The following is a 19434-nucleotide window of genomic DNA, read 5'->3' as shown; positions in this document are numbered from 1 at the left end:
ACGTCTCTCCACGTGGAAATCCACGGCGTGGGCGCTGGAACGTAGCAGCTGTTCCTCGATTTCTCTGCAGCCCCTGTAACACGGACGGAACTCGGTGGCTCAGTGGTGTGGACCCCCTCACACACCCCTCCGCGTGGCAGCCTGAGGCGGGCGCTGCTGTCGCCTGAGTGCTCGCCGAAGGGCACTGGCACCAGAGGGCACTGGAGCCACCGGAGGCCATCCAGCCTGGAGGTGTGGGCCCGAGGGTGACCCTTGGTGGGTGACTCCCAACCCGGTCCCCTTCACTGACCCCTGGGCTGACCACTGTGGGGCGCCCGGCGCTTGGACTGGCTGCTGAGTTACTGGGAAGAGGACTGAGTTCGGCGGAGGGTACTGCGTGAGCTCTGGGGGTGGGGGTGGGTTCTAACTTCCACAAACAGCTTTGCAGGGAAGTCTGAGCCTGTGGAGTCAGGGCAGACCTCATGGGTCTGGGGGCTCCCAGCTCAAGGGCCAAGTGGCCAAGATTCCTGCAGCTGTTACTGCAGGGAACATTTTGTTGGGGTGATGTTAGTTTATAGCAGTTTTAGTGTTTGTTTTTTAAAGAGGGAAATACTGAGAGAACTTGACCGAAGTGAAATCGGGTCTGGTGTTGGATAGTGATGATTGGAGACTGGCCCAGGGAAACCAGCTGGCACACCTGTCCGGAGTTCTGTTTTTCTTTCAGCCTTAAAAAGACGTCCCCTGGAGGGGAAGGCTCTTAAGGGGTTTTCTGTCTCAAGGGCTGCTCATTTACATTTTCCTCGATCGTGAGCAAAATATAAGGAAATTGAATTTATTCTGTTCCTCTCTGTCCTGTGTAACTGTTAACTCTAAGATGTAAGGAAATTGAATTGAACTGTTACTAGGCAGCGAACCACTTCCTCAAACATGAGTTCCCAACTTCTCTTTGAGCAGCAGTATCTTTTTTTTTTTTGCGTCAGAGACAGACAGAGAGAGGGACAGATAGGGACAGACAGACAGGAAAGGAGAGATGAGAAGCATCAATTCTTCATTGCGGCTCCTTTGTTGTTCATTGATTGCTTTCTCATATGTGCCTTGACCGGGGCTGCAGCAAAGTGAGTGACTCTTTGCTCAAGCCAGCGACCTTGGGCTTCAAGCCAGCGACCCCGTGCTCAATCTGGATGAGCCTGTGCATAAGCCGAGGACCTTGGGGCTTCACCTGGGTTCTCTGCATCCCAGTCTGATGCTCTATCCACTGCACCTAGTCAGGCGGCAGGATCGTTTTTTTAAAAAATGTTTTGCGTTGATCCCTGGCACACCGCAACGGCCCTCCCCCAACCCCCGTTACACCTTGGACTCATCCTGGTTTGTAAATTCCTGACTCGCTGTTATCTAAAGACAGCAATGAAGCTGCTTTCTGTGCTCAGAACAGGACCCGAGAGTCTAGTCTCTGTTTTGTATCTGCCTCTTAATTTCGGCTTTGTTTGTTTGGTGTCGGGAAAACCTGAACCACACAAATGACACTTTAAAAATATATAGTGATACCAGCCAGCTCTCAGTTCCCAGGGACTCTCCGATTAATCCTGTTAAGTGGATCTGACTGTCTGAAAGCCACAGGAATACGGGGACTTTGAAAGTTAGAAGCCAGATCAATAACAGCCCCTCTTTTCCTGTGGATGTTTTCTGACAGGAGCCCCCCAAGTCCCGGTGAGCATTCCATGCACAGGGACCTGTCCCCAAGGTGTGCCTGCTGTTGCTGATGTGACATGGAGCATGCAAATAGCCATCGTCACACATGCGCCTCCCTGTCACTCATGAGAGGGTGGGACGTGCCAGCGTATTTATCTGCACAGGTTTTGAGGTTTTTCCAAAGACTAGGGTGGAGTCGCACTGGTGTGCCCATGCTCCAGAAGGTGGGCTCTGATTTCCGTGGGCACGCCCCTGACGGCCACATCCCATGGGCTCGGTCCCTGGGCGAGTGGGTAACACACCTGCCAGTGCACGGTGGCTGTTTACCTTGACCCAGCTTCCAAAGCTGTCGTGGACGTATAAGAAGCACTTAGATTAGCTGTTTTCAGAATCCCCGAGTCCCCTGGAGTCGTGCCGTGGATGACACTTTGAAAGCCTGCTGTTTGGTGAGCGGCTCCACTCCTGCTGCTTGGCATTGGAGGTCCCTCGCCAGGGCCACAGTTGTCTCATCTTTTTTTTCTTTTTTAAAAAAATTTTTCTGAAGTGAGAAACGGGGAGACAGACTCCCACATGCACCTGACCGGGATCCACCCGGCATGCCCACCAGGAGGCGATGCTCTGCCCATCTTGGGTGTTGCTCTGCCACAATCAGAGCCATTCTAGCCCCTGAGGCAGAGGCCACAGAGCCATCCTCAGCGCCCGGGCCAACTTTGCTCCAATGGAGCCTTGGCTGCAGGAGGGGAAGAGAGAGACAGAGAGGAAGGAGAGGGGGAGGGGTAGAGAAGCAGATGGGTGCTTCTCCTGTGTGCCCTGGCCAGGAATTGAACCTGGGACTCCTGCACGCCAGGCCGATGCTCTACCACTGAGCCGACCGGCCAGGGCCTTGTCTCATCTTTCAAGTGACGTTGGGTCTCTGTGGCTTTTTCCCAGAATGTTGTTTCCGTCGGTTGATTGACATTGTTCTGTGTTTCAGGAAAATGCCTTCGTGTTTTCTCTCTGAATAGTCTTCGTTCTCTTGTTGGGGATCGGTGGTCAGAAATACCACTTATCTTTCTGTTAGCCCGTTTCTCTGTCTTCCTGTGAATTAACTTCTCTCCACATACATTCTGTCCTTGACTCGCTCGGACTGTGTTGATCTCAAGCCATTTCTCGGTGAGGAAGCTCAGTTTTCAGCGGTGTCCCTGCTGTTCCTTTTTCACGTTTTAGTTATTCCCTCCAAAGTGTTTTTGGTCCTTGTCATGGGACAGAAAGAGTTCCTGTGCCCAGCACTGCAGAACCAAACGCTAGACACCAAGAGTGGCAGTGGAGAAATGTCGGGCATTATTGTATCGTGAAGGGCGCCACCCAGCAGAGCAGGAAGCTCATGTTCCAAAGCCCGGACTCCCTGATGGCCAGTAGGTGACAGATTCCATAGGGCAAAATGGTAGGACACCGGGGGTTAGGGGTTCGGGGCTGTGCCAGGAGCCGAGTGTTGGGAGGTGAGGTGAGGGTGGTGAGTCATCTCTTCAGGTCCTGAGGACAGCTCTGAGGTCTGTTCCCGTGTTCCTCTGTCTGGTTGCGTGGGAAAGTAGCTGGAGGGTCATTCTACCCTAGGGCTCCGGAGCTGAAACTGAACTCAGGTCAGAATGTGACCTTCAGCCCGCAGAGGCCCAGACTGTGTGACCGCTGGACAGGTCTCCGCTGCCATCTTTGCTGTCTTGGGGGTTGCTGGTGGTGGGGTGGAGGAAGGGAGGCTCGATCTCGGGGTGGGGCGGAGACAGAGGACTTCTAGAGCCAGCATCTAAAGCCAAATGGAACCCTAGTCGGAAGGGCCTGTGTCGTCCTCACGCAGTTCTAGAGGTTTCTCTCCCCCCCCTGTTGCAGATTCTCGTGGCTGGCGTTCCTGTCTGTTGAGTACCGGCTGGGAAGCTGAGTGGGGGTGGAGGAGGGAGCAGTCCTGAGGGCTTTCCTTCTGCTTTTGAGTTTTGTTTTCTTCTCCAGGGGCTGGTGTTTGCCTGCCCGCCCCTGCTGCCTCCCCCACACTTCCCTTTCCCCTCCTGTCGCTCTCCGCGTGATGTCCCCGCATGCTCCAGCCCTCTCCTCCTTGGGCATCTGCCCGGACCTCCTCAGCCCGGGCGGATGCTGTCTTGACTCCGCTCTGGCCACCTGCACTGCCCGGGGTCACCCCCACTGCCCGGGGCCACAAACAGCTCCCAGCAGCTGGCTACTGGGAGAGGTCTCTCTCGCTCCATCCCTGCCACCTGGTTTCCTGTGGCAGGAGACGCCCCTCGGGGCCACTGCGCCCACATCCCCTTTACCCAGCTGTCAGTCACGCATCCCGTCGGGGGCACCTAGGCTGGGTGTCCTTTCCCTGAATCAGTGTATAAAGTGAGTCCAGAGACCCTGTGTCATCCGAGGGGATCGGGGTCACTTCTGGGGCGCTGTGATCCGCAAGGGATTAGCAGCTCCATCCACCACCTCTACAATCTTCTTCCCTCTCAAGGCCGGTGTGGGGCGGTTCTTCATGGGAAGCTGCTCCCCTTTTCTGGGTGGGGGGTGCAGCGTCTTCCTTTTGATTGTTACTCCTCCGGCACCCCCCATTTCGTGAGCAACGGAGGAAAAGAGATTCAGTTAGGGCGACGTTCAGATCTGTCATCTTCACCTGGAACATGGACTTTTCTCCCAAGCTCCCCCCCCCTCTTTTTTAATTTTAATTGGATGTGGGTTAAATGAGGTCATCTGAGGTCCTGGCCAGCATAGAAGTCCTTGTGTCACCGCATTCATGGCCCCGAGTGTCACCCGTGGAAGCACCTAGCGGTCACCACATGTTAGATCCTGACTGTTAGTACGTTTTGTAATGGTTTCTTAAAAAAAAAAAAAATCATTGTCACTTTAAAAGAAATTGGCAGAGGCAGTGAAATCTGATTTGGTTCCATGTGTCAACGAAAATGTTACCAATAAAAACTTTTTTTCCCCCAGTGTAAAAATAACATGTGGTCCAACTTTTCTCTTTTAAATGTCACAGTGCAGAACTTCTACGGAATCTCGCTGTTAATCAGTGACGGGCCTCGGTGTTTTTCGTCAAAGCTGAAAGAAGTAGAATTAATGGTCAAGCATTTCTGGCATATTTGTGATTTTTTGTTTGTTTTCTTAGGGAGAACTAAAAAAAGGTCCATTATGGCCCTCGCCAGCGTCTTCCTCTCAGTCCACTTGTAAACAGTTAGATGATAAAACACGCAGGCATTCTTTCTATTGCGTCGTGGGGTTACATAAGGAAGGAGGGAACTTCAGGTGAACGTTAAAGCTGTTTCCATGGACAAGAGTCTCTAAACTGGGGTTGGAGGAGAAAGAGCCCGCGCATGAGCCCGGGCGACCCGAGGCTGGCCGGCACCTGAGGAAGGGAGCACGGTTTGATTGACACCTGAGGAAGGGAGCATGGTTTGATTGACACCTGAGGAAGGGAGCATGGTTTGATTGACACCTGAGGAAGGGAGCATGGTTTGATTGACACCATCCCCACAGATGCTGCAATAATGCTCCTCCCCTTTTTAAAAAATTTATTCGTATGGAAAAGAGAATGGAGTTTCAAACGCAAAACAAATTTTCATTCTTTGCAAAGGTAAGATGAACAGTGTAAGAAAAACATGGACCACAGTGACAGGCGGGTGAATTTATAGTTTCCTAGGCACCGGGTTGAGCGTTGGAGCTGAAGGTGGCCCCTTTATAAGCAGCGAGTGGGGTGAGGAAAAGACAGGGGTCCCTGCGTGCTCGACGTCACAGGAAGGCTGCGCGGCTCACGAGTGACGGTGTTGTGTTAACAGCGCTCCAGCGGCACATGTGTGGGCCTGGGACTCGGCCTGCTGCGCGCTGGTCGTGGGTGTTGGTCAGTGTCTGATGGGTCCTGGCGTCCTGCCCAGGGGTTTGGGTGCTGGTGGTGGCCATGGCGTCAGGAGATGTTGTGAGGGGCGGTGGAGGTGACGTGGGGGACCGTGCTCTGGAAACCAGGGCGTGCGGTGTACGGAGGGCTCGCTGCTGTCACCGTCCCTTCCTGTTGCCTGCGGACGGTTCGTGATACGTTAGTAGCTTTCAGCCCAATTAGCCAAAATGGGAGAAACAGAAATGTCAGACATCTGTGGCAGTGTTTACTCAGAGCTTTTTTTTTCCTTCCCCTATTTGGAATAGGAAAATTCCGTTTACTCTTTTTTTCCGCTGAACGCAGAATGACCACACAGAGGGAGCCCTGAGAGCTCTCTGTGCAGACTGCCCTCGTGTGGAAGAGGGCTCCGTGCCGGACGCCCCGATTCTAGCCCTGAGTGTCAGGCTCCTTGGTTCCTTCACCCCACATTCAAAGCCGGTTCCCGCAGCAGGAGGCCAGGACTCAGGACAGGAAGCTTGAAACTCCAGGGCAATTGGTGACAGATGGGAAGGGACACCCTTACGTCTTCCTAAAAAATAAAAAAAAAGCAGCTCTGTTCTTCCTACGTGCTCTTCACGGCATGCGTGCGTCCGCATCCCCGCCCTGGGCAGGGGTCTCACTCAGTTTCGCCTCCCACCCATTTTGGGAGGAAATGAAGAGCTGGACTCGCTTCAGAAGGCGAGATTGGGGCAGACAGTGGTAACCAGGGCTGTTTCCCGGGCACCCGCCCACCTGCCGTCCGGTGAACCAGGAAGGGAGGAAGCTGACCATGAGGTGGAGTTCCGACCAGAGGGACGGGCACTTCTGTCCTCGGACGAGGTGAGGGGACTCGCCCCTGCTGTCCAGTGAGGCTCGGGCGTGGCTCTTTGTCCTGCCCGCACGCTTCTCTGCCCGCTCGTCTCCGGTGGCCTGCCCACTTCTTTGGAGAGAGAGCACGCACAGTGGAGGGCGAAGAGAGACTTGCTGTCACAGGATGTTTGTCCCCGGGGGCTGCTATGACAACGTACCACCTTGGGGGGGGGCTGAAACAACAGAATTGTATGGTCACTCAGTTCTGGGGGCCAGCACCAGGGTGTGTGTGTGGAGCTGGTCCAGCATTGGTCCAGCGGCTGTCACCCCGGGGCGGGGTGGGGGTGGGGGCTCTGTCCTCTGCCACCTGTGTCCCAGCTCCTTCTGTAGTCACAGACAGCCTAGCCAGAGGGGCGTTGTGTCCTTTTCCCTACGGGAGGCGGCCGTGGGGGGGGGGCGCTGAGTCATTCGCAGACCCCCCTGCTGCCAGAAGGGACAGGTCCGGCCCCGGGTGCAGAGGGTCTGTCACGTCCCCCACCAGCTGCGTCTCCTCTGACTCCTCAGTGCAGGCTCCGCCCCTTTTGCCCTTGTGTTCCAGGACGGTGGCGAAATGGTCAGAATGAGAGTTTGTTCTGTTTTGGTGTTGGAAGGTGGTGCTTGGATTTTATCGAGAACACTGACACCTGGCGAAGCAAGCACGCTTTACCTGTGACGCCAGTGCCCACGAAGGAGTGTGGGAGTGGACGCGTGTGCGTGTGCGTGTGCGCTGGCGCGGAGAGGCCAGCACCCGGCTGACCCAGTGCCGCCTCGCTCAGCAGCCTGCCGTGGGCACAGGCGGGGGTCCTGCTGTCTGCTCGGGGGCTGGAATGGCGCAGGCCCCGGGTTCTGGGACAGATGGTCCGGTCCAGCTGCCGGTGGAGAAGGGAGGTGTAGCTCTGGGCGGCAGAGGACCCGACGCGCAGGCTCAGGCCGGTGGGAAGTCCCGCCCCCGGCTCTGCGGGGGGGGGGGGGGGGGGTGTCAGTGGTCGGTGGGAAGTCCCGCCCCCGGCTCTGCGGGGGGGGGGGTCAGTGGTGGGTGGGAAGTTCCGCCCCCGGCTCTGCAGGGGGGGGGTGTCAGTGGTGGGTGGGAAGTCCCGCCCCCGGCTCTGCGGGGGGGGGGGGGGGGGTGTGTGTGTCAGTGGTCGGTGGGAAGTCCCGCCCCCGGCTCTGCGGGGGGGGGGGGGGGTGTCAGTGGTGGGTGGGAAGTTCCGCCCCCGGCTCTGCAGGGGGGGGGTGTCAGTGGTGGGTGGGAAGTCCCGCCCCCGGCTCTGCGGGGGGGGGGGGGGGTGTCAGTGGTCGGTGGGAAGTCCCGCCCCCGGCTCTGCGGGGGGGGGGGGTGTCAGTGGTGGGTGGGAAGTTCCGCCCCCGGCTCTGCGGGGGGGGGGGGGGGGGTGTGTGTCAGTGGTGGGTGGGAAGTTCCGCCCCCGGCTCTGCGGCGGGGGGGTGTCAGTGGTGGGTGGGAAGTTCCGCCCCCGGCTCTGCGGGGGGGGGGGGGGGTGTCAGTGGTGGGTGGGAAGTCCCGCCCCCGGCTCTGCGGGGGGGGGGGGGGGGTGTCAGTGGCCGGTGGGAAGTCCCGCCCCCCGGCTCTGCGTGGGTGTCAGTGGTCGGTGGGAAGTTCCGCCCCCGGCTGTGCAGGGGGGGGGGTCAGTGGTCGGTGGGAAGTCCCGCCCCCGGCTCTGCTGGGGGGGGTGTCAGTGGTGGGTGGGAAGTCCCGCCCCCGGCTCTGCGGGGGGGGGGGGTGTCAGTGGTGGGTGGGAAGTCCCGCCCCCGGCTCTGCGGGGGTGTCAGTGGCGTTTCCTGAGGAGCCCAGGAGTGGACAGTGAGGGCGGACACTGAGGTACCCCTCTCTCAGAAACACCTCGGAGTCCCGGTGAGGGTTCCCCGGTGAGGGTTCCCCGGTGAGGGTTCCCCGGAGTGCACTCGGAGCCTGCGAGCTCGGAAGGGGTTTGTCTCTGGAGAGGCCGGAAGCCCAGAGCGGCGCTCCCTCCCGCTGTCCCGGAGACCTGGTCGCGGAGTCTGGGGCAGGGCTGGGAGATCCGCGTGGCAGCGGGTGCCCTCCCGCGTGGGCGTTCGAGGGACCCGGGTGCTCGCGAGACAGCCCTTGCCACGTGGCCGGCCCCGCCCCCTCGTCCCGCAGCGCTTTCTGGTGGCCTCGCACTAACGCAGCCCGGTTCTAACGCCTCTGCCCGCCCGCTGCCCTGTGTCTCCCGCGTGGAGGGGCCATCCCGTAGCTTCTGTCTGACCGTGCGTGGTAGTCGGCTCCCCCCTCCCCTGTGAACTGTGACTGCGGAAGCACCACCCCCGTGACGTTCTGTGTTCCCACCAAGAACTGGGTTTCTCTTGAGGAGGATACAGGTTCTCGGCCCTCGAATTTGTCGGCTCGTGGAGCACGAGGCACCCGCGGGCCCGACAAACTTGCTGGCTTTGCAAAACTGAGCAAGAGAACGACAGCCTCTGTGCTCTCTGTTTTCTGAACTCTGCGTCAGAGCGTCCCCCCAACCCCGACCCCAGTGAGTGACAATTCCTGGATTGACGTACAAAACCCATGTCCAAATTCCGCCCCGTCTCAGCCACCGGTCGCCCTGGCCTTGCACACGGGGCTGAGACGAGCGCCGGTTTGTTAAGACCCACGTTTGAAATCAGAGCTCAGTTCTTTTCGAGACGCCCGCTGGTTGCTGAAGGCCGATCTGAAACCCACGGGCTCTCCCGGCTCAGAGGGGCCTCCAGGGCGACAGCCCCGGGTGTATTTTTCCACAAGTGAAGCCCACGTCTGTCTGACCTCGCACACGCTGCGTCTTTCTAGCCTAACGAGATGTTTTGTGTGTGTGTGTGTGTGTGGCAGGTGGCAGATTCAAGAAAGAGATTGTTGTGGACGGACAGAGCTATCTGCTGCTGATTCGAGATGAAGGGGGACCCCCGGAGGCACAGGTGAGTACCTGCACACCTGTTCGGGGCAATGGCGGTTTCTCTCCTGTCAGAGACGGGATATGTGGTCACACTTTGGTCAAGAGCCCAGGGGGCGGGGGGAAAGTTCAGTCTGTGAGCTGACCGGAACTTTCTGAGTTTTTAAGGAGGAAGGAAAGGCAGGATTTGATGTGTCAGCTCAGTTGAACTGACGTCTGGAAATTTCTATCATCGTTCCCCCAACCCCCACCCACGTTTGTCCCCAGCAGACACCTGTGTGCATCATCTGTGGTTTCTTTATTTTTTCTTTATTTTTGTATTTTTCTGAAGCTGGAAACGGGGAGGCAGTCAGACAGACTCCCGCATGCGCCCGACCAGAATCCACCCGGCATGCCCACCAGGGGGCGATGCTCTGCCCCTCCGGGGCGTCACTCTGCTGCGACCAGAGCCACTCTAGCGCTTGGGGTAGAGGCCAAGGAGCCATCCCCAGCGCCCGGGCCAACTTTGCTCCAATGGAGCCTTGGCTGCGGGAGGGGAAGAGAGAGACGGAGAGGAAGGAGAGGGGGAGGGGTGGAGAAGCAGATGGGTGCTTCTCCTGTGTGCCCTGGCCGGGAATCGAACCCGGGACTTCTGCACGCCAGACCGACGCTCTACCACTGAGCCAACTGGCCAGGGCATCTGTGGTTTCTTTGAGAGTTCCTTGAATGATGGGCAAAAAAAAAAAAAAAGACACCAGTGTGGAAAACTCCTTTCTAGGATCTGCTTTACCTCCAATTTGGTATTTTACTTACGTAATTTATGACCTGAGCACTTGTGTGAGCTGAATCTGGTGACACCAGGGGACTTCCCCCCAACCCCCGGGGGAGAAGGCTCTGAGCCCTCCCATCTGAGGCCCTGCGGTGGCGCCCAAGGCTGGACGAGGTGACCGGGCGCTGACCTGGGTGCTGTGCTGTGGGTAGAACCCCCAGGAGGGCTGCGTCCTGGCCGGTGTCCCCCGGGACCAGCTGCGTTTCAGGTCCCTCTCCCCCAGGAGGGCTGCGTCCTGGCCGGTGCACCCCGGGACCAGCTGTGTTCTAGGTCCCTCTCCCCCAGGAGGGCTGCGTCCTGGCCGGTGTCCCCCGGGACCAGCTGCGTTTCAGGTCCCTCTCCCCCAGGAGGGCTGCGTCCTGGCCGGTGCACCCCGGGACCAGCTGTGTTCTAGGTCCCTCTCCCCCAGGAGGGCTGCGTCCTGGCCGGTGCACCCCGGGACCAGCTGTGTTCCAGGTCCCTCTCCCCCAGGAGGGCTGCGTCCTGGCCGGTGCACCCCGGGACCAGCTGTGTTCCAGGTCCCACTCCCCCAGGAGGGCTGCGTCCTGGCCGGTGTCCCCCGGGACCAGCTGTGTTCCAGGTCCCTCTCCCCCAGGAGGGCTGCGTCCTGGCCGGTGTCCCCCGGGACCAGCTGTGTTCCAGGTCCCGCTCCCCCAGGAGGGCTGCGTCCTGGCCGGTGTCCCCCGGGACCAGCTGTGTTCTAGGTCCCTCTCCCTCAGGAGGGCTGCATCCTGGCTGGTGTCCCCCGGGACCAGCTGTGTTCTAGGTCCCGCTCCCCCAGGAGGGCTGTGTCCTGGCCGATGTCCCCCGGGACCAGCTGCGTTCCAGGTCCCGCTCCCCCAGGAGGGCTGCGTCCTGGCCGGTGTACCCTGGGAACCAGCTGTGTTCTAGGTCCCTCTCCCTTCCGCGACCTTACTTAGTCCAAAGATTTCCACTTTCCGGGGAATATCAAGATGAATCCTTTCAAAATGATGGACGGGGTTTTGTGCAGAATTGGGCAGAGTGTACTTGAACACTCAAGGGGAGAATACAAAAACCATTTCCACGTCTTGTTCCTAGGCACGTGGACGCACGTCTCTGTGTTCAGGGATCCGTGTCCTGTCTGGGGCTCTGCCCACAGACAGCGGCTTCCTGTGAGAATTCCCAACACTTTATGGCCACTAGTGTCCATGTAGGGTAGTGTGAGAACTCTGCTGATTAACTGGCTTTGGGGGGAGGCAGTTGGCAGGGAAGCTCTAGGGGTGGTGGGGTATTTGTGGAGTGCCACCTGCTGGTGCTGGGCTGTCAGGATGCCCCGTGAGAGAAGGGCTTCTGGTCCGCATTTGCTCCGCAGGGAGGTTCAGACAGTTGCAGCTTCTGTCTTGAAAGGTGAGGGCTGGACCCAGGGACTTTAGGTATTTGGAAGGTGCTCCTGTGGGGAGGAAGCTGACCCCCCAAACCGCAGCCTTGACCAAGAGAAAGGAGAAACGTACCTCAAGGTAGAGAAAGTCAGGAGAGATGCCCTTTGGGTCCTGGTCCTTGCTGCTGCTGGAGGGACAGTGGCTTTGCTCTGGCCTGTGGTTGTTTTGTTGCCGAGTTCCTGTTCTCCTTTCATTTTGTATCTGTCGTTTGAACTTCTGGTTTATTGAAGTTTTTATCCTATAAAATTCTCACATGTAACTGAATGCATTCTTCCTTTACATGTGGACGTCAGAGCTGAACCCACTAAGTGTGTTCTAGCCGACGCCTCGGCCGCTCAAGTGTGTGTGGGAGCCACTGCCTCCTTTAGGGAAAGTTAACGGTGCCTTCCGTCTGCAGGACTGCAGCAGGACAGAGAGTGGACGTCCCCACGGGGTAGAGCGTTTCTCCGGAGACGAGTGTCCCGGGCGGGAAGGGGATGAGGTTCCCCCGCTCCGGGCCTGCGGTGCTCAGGGCAAGGGGACCTCGGGGAAGCCATGGCAGTGTGACCCGCTCGGCCGCTCTCGCCGCCAGCCTCCTCACTCAGTCCCTCTGCTGTCCTCCCCTTCTCTTCTCCCCAGTTCGCCATGTGGGTGGACGCCGTCATATTTGTCTTCAGCTTGGAGGACGAAATCAGTTTCCAGACCGTGTACCATTACTACAGTCGGATGGCCAACTACCGGAACACGAGCGAGATCCCTCTGGTTCTGGTGGGGACCCAGGGTGAGTGGCACCTCCCTGCGCACGGGGGCACATGGGGGGTGCAGCCAGTGGGTCCGCGTCTGTTTCCTGGCAGTCTAAGGAAGCACTGATGTCCTGCCGAAGGCTTGCTCTGTACCTTGAATGTGAAATTGTCACCTTGCCTGAGGCCATTCTAAGGAGAAAGCAGGCGGCCACCTTCAAATAACACATGCGATACAAATAACATTCTTTATTAGGTTATCTTCAATCTCTGTGTTGTGTAGACCTGTATAAACAATCTAAAATGTCACTTAGGTAGCTTTCAGTGCACCTTTGAAATACTGCTGACTTCCGATATGTAGCAGTTTTGTTTAATTCTGCTCTGCCTGTTAATGCCTTAGGGTCTCTATTTTATTTTTAATCTAGCGGGCCCCATGGGAAGTATAGGATCGAACTATACATATGAGCACATCGATGGTTTCCTTTCCAGGTCACTTGACACTCGGTCTCCTACTAACGTGACATCACTTCAGGTGTCCAGTTCTTGATCGTAGACTCACTGTGTCTACCATCAGGGTTTTACAACTAAGAGACCAGAGAAAACATTAAAAAAAAAATCAGATGAAGGTGAACTTTATAAAACTGCATTGTGAGAAATGTGGTCAAAAAAAAAAAATAGGTCAGCCCTGGCCGATTGGCTCAGTGGTAGAGCGTCAGCCTGGCATGTGGAAGTCCTAGGTTCGATTCCCGGCCAGAGCACACAGGAGAAGCACCCATCTGCTTCTCCACCCCTCCCCCTTCCTTCCTCTCTGTCTCTCTCTTCCCCTCTCACAGCCAAGGCTCCATTGGAACAAAGATGGCCCGGGCACTGAGGATGGCTCTGTGGCCTCTGCCCCAGGTGCTAGAGTGGCCCTGGATGCAGTAGAGCAACGCCCCTGGTGGGCAGAGCATCGCTCCTTAGTGGGCATGCCGGGTGGATCCTGGTCGGGCGCATGAGGAGTCTGTCTGACTGCCTTCCCCGCTTCTCATTTCAGAAAAATATAAAAAAAGGGGGGGGAGGGGCAGGTCAAGAAAAATTGGGTGACTTTTCTCATTTTTTTTGTCGTTCGCCGACTGTTTGCTCACTCCTTTAGAGTTGGCACGTGGTCTGTGCCTTTCTGTGCCCTGATTCTAGTAAGCGCTCAGCTCTGCCTTTACGAGTGGGAACGGTCAGGTCCCTGCTCCGCCCCGCCCTGGGTCCGCTGGTGCAGCACAGAGTTCCGGCCGGTGACTGACCGCTTGGGCAGGAGCCTGTCCGGAGAAAGACCAGATCACGGAGCGGTGTGGGCGTTAGGAAACGTCAGGTTGTGGGGAAGAAACTTAGTCTCAGTGTGCTAGATGTGAGCTGTCAGAGTTGGGTTTTCATGGAGAGCACCCCCCACCCCTGCTTTTCGTTTTTAGTTTTTTTTTTGGGGGGTGGGGGGCGCATTTTTAAATGGCCAGTGATCTCAATAACCAGAAAGCTTCAGAGGGGAGATTGAACCTAAAACCCGAGAGGTTCTTTGTGCCTGGAGCGCCCTCTAGTGGTGAGCAGGAAGCAGGGCGCTCCAGTGAAGAGTCCTTGTTCTATCTAATGTGAGGGGAAATGTTGAGGACGGGGTGGCCAGGTCCGTTTCCATCAGCGACAGTGCATCTTGGAAGATGAGCCAGTGGGGGAAGAAAACGGAGCCATCTTCCCTTGGAGAAGGAGGACGGTGGGACTGCTGGGGGCCCCAGGTCAAGGACTAGAAGCTCCGTGGTCTGTATTTTTTAAATTTCCCTGGAGCATCCAGACATCACGGATTTCTGACTTTGTCCCTACTGTTCTCTTGAAAGATGTTTGCATCTATAAAAAAAACACTGCTCTTTCTTTTCTTTTCTATTCTATTCTGTTCTTTTCTCTCTTTCTTTCTTTCTTTTGACAGACTCAGAGAGAGGGATAGATAGAGACAGACAGACAAGAAGGGAGAGATGAGAAGCATCAGTTCTTCGCTTTGGCTCCTTAGTTGTTCATTGATTACTTTCTCATATGTGCCTTGACCTGGGGGGGGGGGGGGGGCTCCAGCAGAGCCAGTGACTCCTTGTTCAAGCCAGTGACTTCGGGCTCACATCAGAGACCTCGGGCTCAAGCCAGCGACCTCGGGCTCACATCAGAGACCTTGGGCTCAAGCCAGCAACCTTGGGCTCAAGCCAGTGACCTTGGGCTTCAAGCCAGCGACCTTGGGCTCAAGCCAGCGACCTCGGGCTCACATCAGAGACCTTGGGCTTCAAGCCAGCGACTTTTGGGCTCAAGCCAGTGACCATGGGGTTATATCTATGATTCCAGGCTCAAGCCGGAGACCTTGGGATTTTGAACCTGGATCTTCTGCATCCCAGTCTGACGCTCTATCCACTGTGCCACCGCCTGGTCAGGCAACACTGCTTTTTCTTAAATGTCGTGAAATTTGAGTCAGATGTATTTATCTGTAAGACAAAAAGATGGGACGAGATGTTCTTTGAAGGCGACCCCTATGTTTTGGTCGTTCGACCCCAGCCGGGGTCACAACCCACAGGTTGAGAACCGCTGTTCTAGACGGTCATTAGAGGTGGCACTGGTCACTGTCAGCCAGAGGCCGGAGTCACAGAGTCAGTTTCCCCTCAGAGTAGTTGAGACTGTCAGGTCAGACCCGTTCCACAGAACCAGAAACCAAACTAGGGGTCACAGGAAGACAAAGAGAAAGGGGGAAATAAAAAGGAATCACTTTTAGTATTTACGTTTTATTATATTATTTTTAATGTTTTATTACAAAATTTAAAAACCCATTAAAATGTATTTTAATATGTTGTTATAAGTTATATTATGAATTATTACTCCCTCCAGGCACCACTTTTTATTTTTAATATGAAAGAGTAGACGGTCAAGCCTGACCTGTGGTGGCACAGTGGATAAAGCGTCGACCTAGAAATGCTGAGGTCGCCGGTTCAAAACCCTGGGCTTGCCTGGTCAAGGCACATATGGGAGTTGGTGCTTCCTGCTCCTCCCCCCTTCTCTCTCTCTCTCTCTCTCTCTCTCTGTCTCTCTCTCTCCTCTCTCTCCCTCTCTGTCTCTCTAAAAAGGAATAAGTAAATTAAAAAAAAAAAAAAGAGTAGACGGTCAAATGCATTTCTGAGCAAAAAAAAAAAAAGGAGATTAAAAAGATCGTTATCTCGTGTACCTTACATTACGCTGCAGTTCCTGTGACTGGGAGAGCGTGTCCTCTGGGTCAGTTTCAGTTTAAAGGACACGGTGAGGGTTTGTTTTTGTTTTCTTCTTTTTTGTACCATAGGAGCCTTCAAACCCTCTGAAAAAAATTCACATTAGAAAAAAGTCCCTGGAAAATGCCTGTAGTCTCCCCCGACCACAGCGATGCCCAGTAGCTCGGTGGTAACAGAGCGATCAGGACGGGATATTGTCAGGGTTGAGCTTAGAAAAAAAAGGCTAAACTTTTTTTTTCAGATGAGTGGCAGGTGCCTGACATCCCTGTCTTGCTCGTCAAACCCCCCTGCCCCCCGTTACTCGGATCCTGCAGCAGGCGGCAGCGCCCCCACATTCCCATGCCAGCCGTCCCGGGGTGGTGCTGTTAGGACCAGTGGTGGCTTCCACACCTGTGCTTGTGGCCCTGCAGTGCCCCCCTGGGTGGTGACTGGGCACCTCACCTCCTGCCGGCGGGCTGCCCTGGAAACCACAGGATCCACTGTCGTCACCCGGCCCTGCCCGGTGGCCTCCAGGGCACCCTACATTTGTCCTCTGTGTTCCCTGGACCCCTGAGGGGCTCCGTGTGCCGGTGCCGACCGGGCACCCAGGGGTGTCACCTCAGAGGCTGCTTGGCGCCTCAGAGAGGGTCACCTGCGAACAGGGACCCTGGGGTGTTTCCCTTTTAAAAATCCCTCCCCTCTGGCGACACACTGAACTCTTCCTCCTTCCTCTGGTCTTTGTGGGCAGCCTTTCATTTCCGTTTCAGAAGCAGGGTCCCCTGAACACAGGTTTCTTGGTAATGATGACTACCCTAGTGTGGGAAGTGAATATTTCGGGGGGGGGGTAGACTGTGTTGTAAAAACTCCGGGTTCCCAAGAGCATCGTGTCCCTGCAGGTGAGGTGGTTTCGAACTGTTGGGCGGGGTCTCTAGCTGTGCGCAGTGGGGAACAAGAGCCGCCTGTGGTCACCGTGATGCCCCTCTGCCTTCCTCTCTTCCAGATGCCATCAGCTCCACCAACCCGCGGGTCATCGACGACGCCCGCGCCCGGAAGCTCTCCAGCGACCTGAAGCGGTGCACGTACTACGAGACCTGTGCCACCTACGGCCTGAACGTGGAGCGCGTCTTCCAGGACGGTAAATACCCCGCAGGACGCAGCGGCGCTCTGTCCCGCCCTGCCCCGCCCACAGCGGCGGACAGGAAGCCGACCTCCACTGTGTGGGCAGGGCTGTCACCTCTGAATGCTGCATCCATGGGGAGGGGGGAGGGGATGCGTGACTCTCTGTTCTGAGCCACTTAAAAACCGCACCTCCGGAAAGAGTCCTGCGACAGGGTGTGTGCCACGTCCCGTGACCGTTTGTGCAGGAGGGTATGAAGAGTTTCTCCAGCTGTTGTTCACGCCCACGATGGTCACACGCAGTGGCGCCCTTTTTTTTCTGCATAATCCCTCATTCGAGCCTATCTCTTTGAAAAGGTTTGGGTGTTTCCTGTTAGTTCGCCTTTGGGGAGAATCAGCAGAAAAGAGAAAGAGTCCAGTTTGGGAGGAAAACCATGACACACTGGGACTCAGGACTGGGAGCCGGCCTGGCACTAGGGGTCGATTCTCTGCGCCTTCGCTCACTGTGGAACTCCCACCTCCCGGGACACCTGTACGTCAGACAGGACGGGGCGGGCAGGACTTTCTCCGGGGGGGGGGGCGAGGCCCCCCAGGGTGGTGACCGCTCCCTTAGGTAGCCGTCATGCCACACGTCCGGTTGGGAGAGAGGGACAGGGGACAGGGCTGGGAGGTGGCGGGGACGGGAGGGTGGTCTCTGGCCTGGAGGCTCGGGAAGTTCTAGGGCAAAGAGACTCTCTTAGGGTTGAAGACCCGGGAGAAGGATGTTTCCAGCGTCGGGTCCCATTGCTGATGGGACTCACGGGAAGTAAATCCCCTCCTTTCCTTCCCGTCCTCCCGGCTCTGGTGCCCTGAGGGTTGAGGGCAGAGCAGGTAGCCAGGCATGGTATGCTCAGAGGCTGCCCGAGCTGCCCGGAGGTCACAGACACCTTGCTGTGCACCAGCCCTGGTGACCACTTGCTCGTATCTGCAGAAGAGGCAGCGTCCCCTGGACCGGGATGTGTGTGTTTCTATGTCCAGTTCAGTTTTCAGGTGAAATAAATTGCAGGAAGGCTACATGGTAACGCTTTATTACATTCTGGAGCTGGTGTCTGTCCCGTTTACTTCCCAGGGGCCACTGGGTGGCAGTCCCCCGTTTAGAGCCTGTGGCCGCCCCTGTAGGGCCGGTACTGGTGGCTGCACAATCGTCAGGTTGGGAGGCATTGGACGAGGAGGCGCATGAGGGTTCTTCAGGGCTCTGACGGGCAGGGTCACTGTTCCCTGTCAGAGCCCAAACCCCCATGAACATTCAAGCGAAGAGTCAGAAGTGAAGGGTCCCCACACTAGGGAGGGCGCAGGGGGCAGATCAGCCACTGCCTGCTTCTGGAAACAGACGTTTCTGTGACCCTCACCCTGCCGCTCACGGACTCCAGGGCGTGCGGACTGGCTGTCTCCGCAGAGCCGAGTGGTGGCTCCAGACACCGTGAGGCCCCCAGAACCTGGAGTGGTCACACTCTGTGGCCTTTACAGAACATGCTGGTGCCTGCATTAGGAGGGGACCAGAGTGAGGTTGCATGGGGGTGAGTTTATGCTCCGCGTCGATTGCTTGACTCGTGTGTTTATTTCAGACACGTAGTTACCGTGAACACGTGAACTGGTCTTACAGAATTAACTCATCCCGGAAACGCTGGGCTTCTGGGGTTTCTGGGCCCCACAGTGGGACGGGCCAGGCAGCGGCTGTGTGGGGACACGCCACCATCTTCAGGTTGTAGCTCTGGCAAAGGGAGGTAGGAGGGGTCTTCCCAGATGCCATTCTTTTAAAACACGAGTGCGTCTGTGTGTCCCTGGGCGCCTCCTGGGACGGCCGTCTGCCTGGGGCAGCACAGGGTCCTCTGTGTGTCCCTGGGCGCCTCCTGGGACGGCCGTCTGCCTGGGGCAGTGCAGGGTCCTCAGTGTGTCCCTGGGCGCCTCCTGGGACGGCCGTCTGCCTGGGGCAGTGCAGGGTCCTCAGTGTGTCCCTGGGCGCCTCCTGGGACGGCCGTCTGCCTGGGGCAGCACAGGGTCCTCTGTGTGTCCCTGGGCGCCTCCTGGGACGGCCGTCTGCCTGGGGCAGCACAGGGTCCGCAGTGTGGTGTTCGCGGGCTGAGGAGAGCGACAGGGCACTGTTATCTCTCAGTCTAGAAAGAACACGTTCCTGTTTGCTGTTTAGACTGTGCAGAGTCCACAAAGGAAATAAGACCCATTCTGCCACAACTTCTGTGACACTTGTGACTTCGTCCCTAAAATGTTTTTATGAAGATAAGTTTTAAGAAGAAAATTGAGATCATGTTGCCTGTTTTGTTTTGTATGGTAATTATATGGTGTGTGTGTGTATATATTTTATTATTATTATTATTATTAAGTCATAGCCTTTTTCACTGTTAGTGGTCAGGGTAGCTGTCACGCGCGTGGGGACCAGACTCCGTACTTGGGAATCATTCACAGACCAGTCCGTTTCGTCCTCAAGGAAGGGAAAAACTTGTAAGGGTTAGAGTTAGACATCGAGGCTCAGGAACATTACGGAGCTTGACCATGGGACTGGACCCCGGTGTGGGACCAGGAGCCGAGGGCCTTAACCATTCAGTCATTGGTGGAAGCGACCTGGGTCCTGCCCAGCCCCCTAGGGGACGCCCAGGCCGAGGGTGCGTCCAGTGCGCCGGCTCACTGCCCACTTGTGGACTCCCTGTGGGTCTGTCTGTGGACTTCCTGGCTTCCTTTATGCTCTAGTAGCACTTAATTTAGTTACTTGCTTTTTATGTCTTGTGTTGCAGAAAGAGAAAATAAAGAGAAAGAGTGTATCACTTTCCTGTAACATTTAGCTTATCAATAAAAGCAGGAAACAGGCCCCGGTG

At 56.7% G+C, this 19434-nt stretch overlaps 1 protein-coding gene across 8 annotated transcripts in view; it reads left to right on the top strand.

The window, feature by feature from the left end:
- Positions 1-19434, top strand: part of AGAP1 (ArfGAP with GTPase domain, ankyrin repeat and PH domain 1) — a 520801-nt gene that overhangs the window by 191361 nt on the left and 310006 nt on the right. For all 8 annotated transcript variants that reach the window (XM_066233630.1, XM_066233629.1, XM_066233636.1 and 5 more), the window contains 3 exons: positions 9234-9319; positions 12121-12262; positions 16452-16586. In XM_066233630.1, coding sequence (XP_066089727.1) covers positions 9234-9319; positions 12121-12262; positions 16452-16586 — 363 coding nt within the window. The remainder of the gene's footprint in view (positions 1-9233; positions 9320-12120; positions 12263-16451; positions 16587-19434) is intronic.

Source organism: Saccopteryx bilineata, chromosome 5 (genome assembly GCF_036850765.1).
Source record: "Saccopteryx bilineata isolate mSacBil1 chromosome 5, mSacBil1_pri_phased_curated, whole genome shotgun sequence".
NCBI lineage: Eukaryota > Metazoa > Chordata > Mammalia > Chiroptera > Emballonuridae > Saccopteryx > Saccopteryx bilineata.
Note: the sequence above shows the minus strand (reverse complement) of the source record. Positions and strands in the feature narration are given on the sequence as shown.